Genomic DNA, 13,621 nt, shown 5'->3' on the forward strand with positions numbered 1-13,621 from the left:
CCTGTGATGCTGGAATGCCCTTCGTGCCAGCTCCCAGTCCTGGTGCTTGATGCAAGACAAAGCTATTCCTGTCTTCCTAGGGCCTGGCAGCCTGCGTCTGGGATTCTGAGGTCAGGGCAGGTCTCATAGGATGGGTGGTGAGGGTACCAGGACCAGGTCCCCTCTGCTTCTCTGAGCCCATCCAGACTGGCTCAGACTTGAGCAAGTATAGGCCACAGTGCACCGGGTGGGGGCCGGGAGGAATCTGTTCTTTTGGCTGGTTCATGCCATAAACATTTATTTTTATTTATTTATTTATTTATTTATTTATTTTTAACTTTTTTTTTTTTGAGAGACAGAGACAGAGCGCTAGTTGGGGAGGGGCAGAGAGAGGGATACACAGAATCCGAAGCAGGCTCCAGGCTCTGAGCTGTAAGCACAGAGCCTGACATGGGGCTTAAACCCACGAACCATGAGATCATGACCTGAGCTGAAGTCAGACGCTTAACTGACTGAGCCACCCAGGCGTCCCCATTCCATAAACATTTAGAGAGAGCAGCATGGTGTTAAGTGCTATGTGTTCCAGGATACGAAGCCTGGTTCTCACCCTCATGAAGCTCAGAGTCCAGTAGAGGAACCATCAGGAAAGTGTCCTGTAGAAGTGCTGTGGCTGGGTTGTGAGCCAGCCCGGAGCTGTGCCACAGCGGTTAAATCCCAGCTTTCCCCTTCGTTAGTCCTGTGACCTCAGGCAAGCTACTCAACCTCTCTGTGCCTCAGTCTCCTCATCTGTGGAATGGAGACCATGCTAATCCTTGCCTTATAGGGTTGCTGTGATGATTATGTGTGTTAGTACATGTACAGCTCCTAGAACAATGCCTGGCGTGGTCCGCTGTGCCTAAGTGTCAGCTAATGTTGTGATGACATAATTGTTTCTCCGACATGCTCTCCTTGCATCCCAGGCACACGCAGCTTGGGCAAGTCAAGGAAGACTTCTGGAAAAAGAAAACCCCTGAGCAATGCGGGGTAGAAGGGAGGGAAGGGTGTTCCAGGCTGAGGGACCGGCTTGTACAAAGCCACGAGGGTGCCAGGGAGCGTGGTACTCACTGGGACAGGGGTGTTGGAGAAGAAACGGAACAGTTCTGGCAAAGAACCCCGGACTGGAAGGGCCAGGCACGAGTCTGGGGATCCAGACAGGGGGAGGGCGGCTTCTGAGTTTTTCAGAACGGAGAGCAGTAAGGAGTGGGAGCCACCAAACTACCCAGGCTCATACTACCTTCACCCTTGAGAGAGACAGAGACAGAGAGAGTGCGTTAGCAGTCCCTGTACCCTTCCCTGCCCACGGAGTCCATCTAGGAAGTGGGTTTGAAAATCGTCCAAGTAAACAGATTAGGTCATAACGAGACCAGGTCATAATTGGCTGAATGACTGAGCTGCACCCACCTGGCTCCTCCAGCGGCTCAGGAATTAGCTTAAGGCGGGCACAGCCTCCTTCGTGGCAACCACAATGGGCCAGAGTGAGCCAGGAGCGTGTTTGAGCAGCGGTCCTCCTGTGCCGTGTGCGTCCCCAGGTGCTGGCATGTCACTGCCCAAAAAGGCTGATGCGCCCCTGAGGCCTGTCCTCTGCTGCGGGGAGTTTCATGTTCCCCTGCAGCCGGGTGGCCCGCCTGGCAGGGCACGCCTGGGCCTGGTGGGGTTAGGGTCTGGCCTTGTTCTTCTGGGTGCATCCTCTGGCTTCCCTCCTCCTTGGGCTGTCTGCCTTTGCAAAGCTCAGAGTGAGAGAAAATGTGTTCCTCGGAGCAGGAAGGACTTAGGTTAGATGTAAAGAAAGCCTGTTTGCCCAGGTGTCAGAGGCTTCTTCCTCCCAGGGCCTGCACTCCAGAGTCCCTGGTTTGTCCCTACTGCCCTTTCAGACCAGAAAGCTGTCCAGTGCTGGCCTCTGCTCCCCTGCACTTGGCTGGCACCTCTCCACCAGCTCAGCACCCACTAAGTGCCCACATCCCTGGAGTGACTTGAGTGGGTGACCTTCCGGCTCAGCTCGCAGCAGCCCAGCTGGAGGGGAGGGACAGCTCCATATGGGGCTCTCAGGCACCAGGGCATCCAGAGGGTACGCTCCCTGGGACAACGTCTGATGACCAGGAGACCGGAGAACAGATCCTTTTTCAGCAAATCCTCACCACCTGGATGTGCTGGGGGCATAGGAAGCAGGCTAGGGCTCTGTCCCTACCTGCTATATGCGACAGGGATGTAGTGATCCCAGGATGAGTCCTTGACTCAGACCTCTCCACACCCCACACATGCCTCAATGATAATAATAATCCTCAGGTGGGTACAGCTCTTCAAAGGTTGCAGAGAGCTTTCATGTACAATCCAACTGATCCTCCCACCATCCTCATAAGGCCGGTTGGGGTAAGAAGCACCCTTGTACAGAGTAGGAAACTGAGGCCGAGAGGAGAGAGCTGAGCCCATGCACTGGGTTTATGGGTAGCAGATCTGGGACCAGGGCTGAGGTATTCGGCCCCCTGCCCTTGCTCTTACCAAGTGGATAACACACTGTCAAGGCTGGATCACCGCCCCCCCCCCCCCCCCCCGGGGATCCTGAGCTGCGGACAGGGGTGTTTAAAATATGAGCAGGGAGGGAAGGGAGTGGGGATACAGAGTGGTGTTTTCCTAAGCTGGGCTGTTTTTCTTCCTGTCGCAGGCCTGCTAGTCACCGCTGCATGGGGAGAATCTGAGCAGGAGCCCTGAACCTCTGGGGGGAGGTGGGGCCGGCTGACTTCATCTCAGTCGGCTTCCAGGGAAGGATGTAGGGTGTACTTCAGGGACCAACAGGGTGACTGCTCAGTGCAGTGCAGAGGGGTTTATGTGGTAATCTGACTGATGTAGCACTGATAGCTCTCATCATCTTAGGTATAATATTTTTGGGGGGGTGGCGCCTGGGTGACTCAGTCGGTTAGGTGTCCAACTGCAGCTCAGGTCATGATACCACGGTTCATGGGCTCGAGCCCCGCGTCGGGCTCTGTGCTGACAGCTCGGAGCCTGGAGCCTGCTTCGGATTCTGTGTCCTGCTCTCTCTGCCCCTTCCCCGTGTCCATTCTGTCTCTCTTTCTCTCTCAAAAATGAATAAGCATTAAAAAAAAAGAAGAATATTTTTTAAAGTATAACTTTGTCTAGGGCTTACTGTATAGCAGGTACCATGAAGGGCTCAGTATTTGTTACTTTAGTCCTTGAAATGACTCAGGAAGTGGACATTATTACCCCCAGGGCCGGCTTCATGAGCGAGGGACCCAGGCAGCCCCACTGGGCCCGGGCTTGTTAATGCTCTCCTGTTGCCATCTTCAAATTCTTTTTTAGTACTTTTTTAACAAGGAGCTCTGCATTTTCATTTTGCGCCAAGCTCAGCAAATTACGTAGACAGTCCTGGTTACCCCCGCTTCGTAGAAGAGGACACAGAAGCACAGAGTGGTTGTGAAGGGACGGGTCCAAGATCACAGAACTGGGCCCCTGGCGGGGGGGGGGGGGGTCTAACCCCAACGCCCACACCTTCTGGAGTGGAGAGGCCGACCAGAGTCAGAAGTCTGTGCTCAAGTCCCACTGCTTGGGACTCTCTGTGGTCATGGGTGACTCACTCCATCCCTCCCAGCCTCGATTTTCTCATTTGTGAAATGGGATGATCCCCTCTGATCCTCGGGGCCATCATGAGGCTTGAGGGAGAGGATGCACACGCACACGAGTAAGCTCAGAGGATCAAAGGATCATCATTAGCTGACTCACAGCGCATTGGCGTTCCTGTTGATGCCTCCTCCAAGTCATTCTGACACCGTCTTCACGGGCCTTCCCTGAGAGTTAAGAGAAACTCCCCCTGCCCTTAGAGGCAGCCACATAAAGTCATCGAGTCCTAGCTGTTTCCCACCCCAAAGGGAAGACCCTTCCCTTACAGGTTCTCCCTCTGGCCACGGATGCCCCTGCCCTCTGCGGTGAGTGTGCAGCTCGGGGAGAGAAAAGGGGGACTTGGAATCCACGTGGTCTCCTAACACAGCTGTGGTGTGGGGAACACTGCTCGTGGTTTGTCTGCAATTAGATCCTCTCCAAAAATCTTCACTGGAAATAATCAGAGCTCCCCTGTCAGTGGAGAGAAGTCCTATAAGGTAGCGCCGCTGGGAGGCCCGCTCAAAACAGATCCTGGTACCTCTGCAAAGAGGTAGAGGTGTCTGGGAGGGGCTGCCAATGGGTCTTTAGATTTGGAGAGAGATTCTAAAGAAGTCTGTATGACCTTGAGGCTGCCCAGAAACACCCTTAGAGAACACCCCATATTTGCAGAGCAGCTAAACCTGCAGAAAGTGTGAACAAACCTTAGTCCCGTCAATCCCCCAAACCTCGGAGGTGGCTATTAGCACCCCCATTTTATAGGTGGGGAAACTGAGGCTCAGCAAGCCTGACAGCACCTACAACTAGGCCATCTGATCCTTAGCCTAGTGTTTCTATCTCAAGACCAGTGGTTCTCGACCCTGGCCACTCACTCACATCACCTAGGGAGCTTTAAAAATATGTGATGCTTGAGTCCCACCCCAGAGCCCCTAGGAGTGGGGCCTGGGGAATCCATTTTGGTAGAAGTTCCTCAGGGGTTCCCAGCAGTGTGGTTAGAGGTGAGAACTAGGTTTCTCTGCCATTAGTTGGGGTAGAATATTTCTCCTCATTCCTCAGGGATGTCCCAAAACGGGGGCCAGCCTCCGAGCAAGGGGAGGGCCGCTAGATTTCCTTAAGTCACATCACGTTGCAGGTGGGGATTGTAGAGACAGTCCAGAAAGACAGCAATCTCTCTTCTTCTTTTTAAAGTTTATCTTGGGGGGGTGGGAAATGAGTGGGGAAGGGGCAGAGAGAGACGGGGACAGAGGATTCAAAGCAGGATCTGCGCTGAGAGTGGAGAGCCCGACGCGGGGCTCGAACTCACGAACCATGAGATCATGACCTGCGCCGAAGTCGGACACTTAACTGACTGAGCCACCCAGACGCCCAAGAGCCTCGAGTGTCTCCATGGCCAGGTGGGAAAGAAGCCCCACGTCCCCCCTGGGGGACTGAGGCTGTGTTTTTATTTCCCCCTCCCCACTTCTCTGCCTCCTCCTGTGCCTGCCCACCCACAAACCCCTGCCCAGTTCCCATGATCCAGACGAGTAATCAGAACTCTTTGTTTTAGTTATTCTCCTTGCAGAGATCTTTTTAGGTGCACACAAGTCAATAAAAAATCTGTCCCTTCCCTTCCTCTTCCACACCAACAGTGTGCTCTCCAGACTATGAGCGTCCCGTTGTGTTTTTTTCATGTAAGCTTTGTCTTTCACATCGTTCCGTGCCAGTTCATTCTTTCTCTGCATGCCCTCTGCACACAATTTTAAAACTCCCCTAAGAACCAAAGATTTCTCTCCCCAGTCCGAGTTAAATGCCCTGCTCTGATGAGCCCATCGCCACTTGCTTGGACCTTGTGGGCACAGGGACGCGGCTGGGAGACTGGGGCCTCACTCTGACGCCTGGTTGCTTCCCTACCGTGCACTCTGACAGGAGGCAAGAGCCTCAGCTCAGACCACCTCTCCAGAGTTGGGAAGGCCAAAGCGGATCAGAGAGCCACAGCCTTGTCCATAAGGCTCTGCCATGTGGGCATTTCAGGTGAATATTAGACCCATCTTTCTAGAATGGTGAGTCACAAGCTTGGCTCGGTTTAGTAATCCTCCTTGAGTGAGGTCGGTCTTCCCTCCTCTGCTGCAGGTTTATTTGCTTCCTCCTCTGAAGAGGTGAGGTAAGGTGTTGTTCTTGGAGGAAGAAGCTGAGAGTGTGTAGTAAGACCTGAAAAAGCCAGTGGACGGGGGCTGTGGTGGGCAGGGTGGGGCGGGGTCAGCGGTCCCGGAGGCGGCACAACTGGGTCTGCCTGGGGACCCACAGGTAGCTGTTGCTCAGAGGAGAGACCTGAGCCTTCAAAATCCGACCACCCAGACTCGTCTTTGCTAATCCCCAGGAGCTCTCTGGTGAGTCATAAACCTCTCAGAGACTCAGGTTCCTTGCGTGTAAGATGGGGACAAAAAGAAGTAACCACAGACTTGTGGTGAGGATTAGAGGAGATAATGGAGGTGGAATCGTTTCATAAATGGTGAAACACTGTACAGAGCGTTGATTCCTTATTCTCTGCATTTAGTTAAGGCTTTGAAGTTGCCTTGCTTCTAGTCCCGAGCCAGTAATCAGCAGCCTTGTCACCTAGCCTCTCTGAGCCTCAGTTTCCCCTCCTGAGGAGCTCAGGAATGAGGCAGGCCTCCTGCCAGGGGAGGGACCCGTCCTGACATCGTTTCATCCTTCCTGCAGGGCCTCCCCCCAGCAGCAGCTGCTCACCGCCTGCCCTTCCCCTGCGGAGGGAGCCCAGTCCCGCTTCCCTGCCAGTCTCTGATCCGCCTGTGCCTCAGGACTGACAGATCTTCTTGGCAAATCTGCCCCCCAAAGATTCCTGCTACCGCTTGTCTATTCGTGCCTTCTGTGAAGCATGGCAGCCATGGGACTCCGGGAAGAATTTTAAATCCTGAACCTCCACAGCCGCTCTGGAGGGAACTCTGCGCGGCTCATCCACAGTCCCTCTCGGCTCCGGGAGCTGCTCACATCCTAGCGATGCCCTCAGGCGCCTTCACCCCAGCTGGATGAGATCATTCCAGAGCTGGACCCAGCCTTGCCACCCACCAAGATTTCCGCAGTGCCCCCCACCACCTCCCATGTCTGGCTCCCCCAGCAGACTCTAGAATGTCCGTGCCCCAGATCCAAGTAGAAGAAATGGTAGGTGGGGAAGAAGAGCCTGGAGCCGCCCTGCCCCCCGATGACCACCTCAGGAGCCTGAAGGCCCTCACGGAGAAACTGAGGCTGGAGACCCGAAGGCCCTCCTACTTGGAATGGCAGGCCAGGCTGGAGGAGCAGACGTGGCCCTTCCCAAGGCCAGCTGCTGAGCAGGGGGAGTGTGGAGAGGAGGAGCCCTCGTCCCCCCAGAGAGAGCCCAGGCAGCATGCCCCACGTAACGGGGGTGCCAGCCGGGCTGCTGGGCCGCAGCCCGCCGGGAAGCTGGAAGGCTTTGAAAGTATCGACGAAGCAATAGCCTGGCTCAGGAAGGAACTGGTAAGTGGGTGCCCCTCCAAGAATCCCCAGAAAAGATGCCTCTCTCTCTCTCTCTCTCTGTCTCTCCTCTGTGTCTCTCTTCCTCTCTCTCTGTCTCTCCCCCTATCTCTATCCCTCCCAATTGCATATCTGTCCGTTTTCCTATTACCAAGGGTAGATCTCATTACTGTGCGGTTACATGAGGTCCACGTGCCAATCAGCCCCTCCTCACAGGTACTTATGGAGGAAGAAAGTGTGCCCTGAGACCCCCACCTTCTCCATTGCCCCCTGGAGCAGAGTCCCATACTCTCGTCCCTGGACCGCTAAGGGTGTTCCTGGAGTGTGATGCCCCTCCTCTCTGAAACCCTCCCACCCTCCATCCAGCCTGGGGCTGGTGGCTCCTGAGGGCGCTGTGCTGGAGTGCAGGGCTGTGTGCTGGGGGGCTGCTGTGAGTGGCTCAGGTTCAGCCCAAGGTGCTCTGTTCCTACTGAGCAGTGTGTGAAGAACTGCCCAGAGGGTGGCGTAGCTGATCAGGCCTGCAGTGAAAACTCTGGGCTGCCCCCATCCCCCCCCCCCCCCCATGAGTGGGAATCTGCCCAGAAGTCAGGATGGGGGTGGGGCTGGGGGGAATGCGCATGAGCAACAGGTATGTTTGGGGCGTTCACAGCTTGACCTTTTCTCTGCCCACGGGCACAGCAGGCTCCCATCAGTGGCACCTCTCAGCAGGTGAGAAAGGGGATGGTGTTCACAGCTTTGCACCCATAGCCCAGGGGAGAATCACTGGTCCAGGCATGATGCTAATTGTCCCCATAATCTCAACTCCTCTGCCTCCTCATCACCTGTGGCCCAGGTCACACCTGTCCAGTCAGGCCACTCTGGCCACAGGTGAGCCAGCACCCAAGGGCCAACTGACTTCCAGAGCCACTCATAACTCCTGCATCAACAGGGTAGGCGGAGGCCCGCCTGGTTTGTTCTGCAAAGTCCTGAAAAATAAATCCCCACTGGGGCCTGGAATTCCTCATGGGGTGAAGTAAATAATTGGGGTAGGGGGAAGCGAGGATCAGGGACTCAGGTGTCTGATTAATTGGAAATCTTTTTTTGGTTTTAATCTTTAATGATGAAACTGCTTCTCAAACACACCATTCTGCTGTGTCTGTCCTTAGTAATTGGAGTGTGAGCTGGCTTGTGTAGGAGGCAGGCCACCTGTGGATTCACACTGTGTCTCTGGGCACTCCACTGCCGCTGGGTACTCACGGGGGCGTGGGGGGCGGTTAACAGGTGAGCAAAGAGGGACACGCAGTGGCCAAAATGGCCCATGGAAGCTACTCTTTAAATTCCTGAGGCTGAACTGCTTTAATTTGTTTTCATAAAGAGAACAAAAATATCCCCATCAATCAAGGATTCAATTACTTGGCTTTGGGTCCATTTGAGGTTTTATGGCTTCTGGGAGTGGAGGCTTTTGCTTTCTAAATAAATTTAGCATTCTTTGTGGGCCCCCCTTTGGGGCGGAGATTAGAGAAGGAATTCCCTGTGTGTAAACCAGTAGAGAGTTCTCTAGAACTTGTCCTCCTTGTCCTCTAGATGAGAGAGGTGTCTCTCAACCCCAGCTGCATATTAGAATCACCTGGGAAGGCTCAAAACGTCCCAGAGCCTAGACAGGCCTCAGATCAATCAAATGAATGTCAGTGGGGCGGGACCCAGGCATCAGTAGATTTTAAAGCTCCCCGGTTGCTTCCAAACTGCAGCCTTGATCGAAAAGCATTGCTACAGATGAGCAGGCTGTGCTCCTTTTTCTTGCCCAGCCATTGCACACCAAGTAGCATGAGTGCCCTCGCCAGCCTGTGCTGAGAGACGGCAGGTGGGCCAGGTGAAGGACAACCACGGGTAACATAGAGAGCAATGCTCTGTAGGCAGAGAGAGATGCGCTAATTGTCAGGACTGACCTGGCTGCCGAAGGCTGTCTTAAAGAAGTACAGGGAATATCAGCATTAAATAGTGCTTTATATTTGTGGTATTTTCTTTTTCCTTTTTTTTTTTTTGTATACAGTGTGGTAGGGGTTTTTTTTAGTTTTTTTTTTTATTTTTTTAATGTTTATTTATTTTTGAAAGACAGAGAGACAGAGCATGAATGAGGGAGGGGTAGAGAAAGAGAGGGAGACATAGAATCCAAAGCAGGCTCCAGGTCCTGAGCTGTCAGCACAGAGCCCGACGTGGGGCTCGAACTCACGAACTGCGAGATCATGACCTGAGCCGAAGTCGGATGCTTAACTGACTGAGCCACCCAGGCGCCCCATTTTCTTGTTTTAGTTTTTATTTAAATTCCAGCTAATTAACATGCAGTACAATAGTAGTTTCAGGTGTAGAATCTAGTGATTCAACGCTTCCATACAACTCCCGGTACTCATCACTCACAGCAAGTGCATTACTTAATCCCCATCACCTATTTAACCCCTTCTCTCTGGTAACCATCAGTTTGTTCTCTAAGGTTAAGAGTCTGTTTCTTGGTTTGCCTTCTCTCTTCTTCTTTCCCTTTTCTTGTTTGTTTTGTTTCTTAAATTCCACACATGAGTGAAATCATATGATATTTGTCTTCCTCTGACTGACTTATTTCGCTTAGCATGATGCTCTCTAGCTCCATTCACATCATTGCAAATGGCAAAATTTCATTCTTTTTGACGGCTTAGTAACATTCCATTGTCTATGTATATACCGTCTGTTCTTTATCCATTCATCAGTCAGTGGACACTTGGACTGTTTCCACAATTTGGCTATTGTGGATAGTGCTGCTATAAACATGGGGGTGCATGTACCCCTTCAAATCTGTATTTTTGTATCCTTTGAGTAGATAGTACTCAATCCTAGGTCGTAAGTAGTTCTATTTTTAACTCTTTGGGGAGACTCCATATTTTTTTCAAGAGTGCCTGCACAGTTTATTTGCATGGTATTTTCCACCCTCCCCAACGTTTCTCTGTGCTAATGGGGGTGGGTAACAGTAATCATAATAATAACAATTCTGAGATTTGTCACCAGATGAGTGTTTATTGTGTGTCAGACACTTCACATGCATTACTTACCTCTTTGGATTGTCACATCACTTTCCTGTTAACCCCGTGTTACAGAGGAGACGACTGAGGCTCAAAGAGAAATGTGGCAATAAGCGAGAGAGTAGAAATTTGAACCGTGGCCCAACTGGTTGCATTGTCCATGCTTTTCTTAGCCACCATACTACATAGGATCTTCCAAAGGCAATTGATTTTGCTTTGTGATTCCTAAAAATGTGTGTTCACAAAGATGCTAGCAGTCAACAGAATGCATGGGAAGGGAAGGGCGGGGGAAGGAACCAGACTGAATGAGAGTCCGGTCCTCCTGCCATTATTACATCAGACCTGTGTGATGGCTATTACTGTCTCCATTTTACAGATGAGTAAAGTGAGGCTCATAGAAGTCAGATGCCCTGCCTAGGATGATATGACTCGTAAGTCGCAGAGCCAGAGTGTGAACTCAGCCTTTACCACTGAGAGTAGAGGGCTATGGGGAGAGAGGCAGGAGGTGAGGCAGGAGAGGCGGCCCTCCCACAAAGGGCCCCATTGGGCATGCTGAATCAGCAACGACAGGGGTGCATTTGTGTTCCAGAAATCACTCTGGAGCACCTTTTGGAGCAGTGACTCCCAAACTAATGTACACGCAGATTGCCTGGCTCTCTTGTTAAACTGAAGATTCTGATCCTATTGGTCTGGGATGGGGGTCCATGATTTCAAATTTCCAACAAGTTCCCAGGAAATGCTACACTATTGATCCATGGACCATACTTTGAGAACCAAGGACTGAGAGGCACGTAAGACTGAGGCCAGGGGACCAAGAAGGGACTTCAGAGGGAAGCCCCAGGGATCCCCAGGCCTGCACCCCAAGCCGTGCTGCTGCCATAACCACCTTTATAGCTTGGGGCTCAGCCAGTAAAAGGGCCTCTGAGAAGGAAGTCCCAGCATCCCACACTGAGCTGTCCGAGAACCAGATTCCATCAGATTGTATGTCTGAGGTCAAAAGCAGCTCGAATGCAGACTGGCAAGCCAGCTTGAATGTGCACTTCTCCCCGCTTATCTTCGGGGATTAAATAGTAACAAAGGCCACTTGTAAAATCCTTGGACTGTTGAGCAGAGTTCAGCGTCTGAACAACAAACCCATTCTCACATTTTTAAAATTTTAGTCAAAACAGTAAACTCCATGCCATTTGTTTTCCTAATTCGTCATCTGTTAAGTCATTGAAGATGTCATTAAAAATTAACCTGTTTTCTGAACCCAGTGAAAGTGGTTTCAAATAACCTTTGTTTTATTTTAAGCCCGGAATTAAGTTTTCTCTATACCTGGGCAGGCTCTCTCTGCCAGTTTGTCAGGCTTCTATGCAAATTTGTCTTTTCTCCCGATGTGGCCAAGGTAACAGACTAAAAATCTGTAATTCAGTCAATCAGGCCGCTGATTTCCTTACATGATGCCAGACCCTCAATTTGATGGAAGTTTTGGCTCAGTAGTGGGTTTGTGCCCAGGAGAGGGCAGGCCTGAACAGCCCTATGATCACCGCAGGGCTGTCCCGGGAGCAGTTAATAAACTCAGTGAGGCTTTGTTGTCAATGTTGACTCTTCTAGAGGCAGACCGTGCTGGGTCTGGATGGACAGACTAGTCCACCCCCAGCCTCCTATGAGGCCAGCTCAAAGGCAGAGAGTGACTGCCTGAATCTTATTTTCAGGGCAAGAAAGGATCCTAAGAGCTCCTTTGGGGGTACACTCTTCCTCTCCAATTTCACCACAGGGAAAATGACAAGTCATTCTTGACATGCTCCGGGGATCTGGAGGCAGGGCACACGTTTCCTTCAGGTTCCTGTGTTGGAGGATACAAGGAAGGTGGAGATCCTCAAACCCCATTGGTGTTACCCCTCCCAGCTAGAAAGGCCTGGCCCTTGGCTTTCCAAGTATCCAGGGACCCTGTGGCCTTCTGACTATGGCAGGCTCTGTTTGCAGGAGACTGACTCAGACGCCAGTCAAGTGGCCGTGGTACATCTCTGCTGGTTCCAGACTGTTCGTGTTGCTAGCAAGTCCCAGCTTCTGGCTTCTTGCCTTTGGGGAGGCCTCGCGAGGTGGCCAAGTGGCCTAGTGTGGGGGCATTCCTTCAGGAAAGGGTGAGCTGGGACGAGCCTGAGCCTGACGCTATGGGACTCAGCTCTCTAGCTGAGTCTGGAATTCAGAACATTTCACAAACCTCTCTGACTGTGCTTGGTCCCAGAGCTTGTAGCACAAGTGGAAAGGGGACCTTCCCTTCTGCCTTCTCTCGTCAACCCTGCTAAAACGTTCCCCTTGCCAACCTGAAAGAGAAAGAAAAGGGAGGAATCTTCTCTTGGCCTGTGTGGTGCCCAAACTAAAAACAAAACAAAACATTCCAGCTTCCTAAAGGGTTGTCTTCGTGGCCAGAATCCTTGGGCGCTGGCAGATATTTTTTTCTCAGCTTCATGCAGGTGTTTGATCCCTGCAGAAAGCCCCCAGAAAGGTGTTTATGGTTGTTAGAAAAAGGGAAGAGGAACCTGACAAGTTTTAATAATTCTAGGGCCTGCCGTGGCAGGTGGCAGGAGGTCATGGACCTGAATTCAGCTGGGCCCTCTGGCCACAGCTTGATTTCAGCCTCTCCTGACTAACCCTTTCTTGCCTGTGCTGCCTGCTTGGCAAGCACATGACTGGTGTGTCCCAGGCACAGCTGACAAGGCCGGGGTTATCCATTTCTGCTGAGCCATACAGCCGAATGGCAGTTCAAACTCACGAAGCATCTTCTGGTGACACGAAGTGAGAAATGTGAAAGTGAAGCCACGATAATGCTTCTAGGGAACATCCAGGGAGCATGTTATGGTCCCCAAAGCACTTTTATGTACAGTATCCTGTGAGAAGGCTTGGAGGTATTTGCTATTCCCATTTTACAAAGGAGAAGACGGAGGCTCAGAAAGATGATAAGCCTGAGATCAGAGAGGTTAAGGGACTTAACCCCAAAGTCATATAATGCAAGGGCATGGCCAAATGAAGACACAGACCCACATCTCCTGGATCTGGATCCAGATCACTCACCTTGTACCAGATATAGGTACTCACGTTCAATACTCTAGTCAGTGGGACCAGGAGTTGTCAGAAAGTCTGTATTTCAAACTCTGCTTATTACATGTGTAAACAGGACACATGTAAAGGGTTACAGAGAGTTATTAGCAATGCCTCATAATCACCCTTATCCGGGACTGGGGCAGCTGTGGCCACTCCATGATAAGGATAATCGTTTGCTCACAGCCATCCAGGGAGGTGCTGGCTGAGCTGGGGTTTGAGTCACAAGAAGTTTTTAGTCCGAGGGTTCCTTTGCCCAATTCTAAGTCTTCTCCATGTAGCTGGGGGCCTTCAGCCCGTCCAGCACGAACAGCCTGCAAGAGAAGATTCTGTTCTGTTAATCTGGCCACATACTGGCCCTTCGGTGGTTATTAAAGTATTTGTAAACAAAGGCACCAGCA

The 13,621-nt window shown here is 51.8% G+C and overlaps 1 protein-coding gene across 2 annotated transcripts in view; it reads left to right on the plus strand.

Annotated features, from left to right (window-relative positions):
* FAM167A (family with sequence similarity 167 member A) overlaps positions 1–13,621 on the plus strand; it is a 43,094-nt gene that overhangs the window by 12,632 nt on the left and 16,841 nt on the right. The window contains exons 1-2 of one of the 2 annotated variants that reach the window (XM_060653722.3): positions 5,833–5,990; positions 6,322–7,113. In XM_060653722.3, coding sequence (XP_060509705.1) covers positions 6,748–7,113 — 366 coding nt within the window. In that variant the 5' untranslated portion in view covers positions 5,833–5,990; positions 6,322–6,747. Of the gene's footprint in view, positions 1–5,832; positions 5,991–6,321; positions 7,114–13,621 lie in introns of those variants that run through there. The other variant, XM_078445593.2, reaches the window with a different exon arrangement.

The sequence above is a fragment of the Panthera onca genome, chromosome B1 (genome assembly GCF_046562875.1).
Source record: "Panthera onca isolate mPanOnc1 chromosome B1, mPanOnc1 haplotype 2, whole genome shotgun sequence".
Lineage (NCBI taxonomy): Eukaryota > Metazoa > Chordata > Mammalia > Carnivora > Felidae > Panthera > Panthera onca.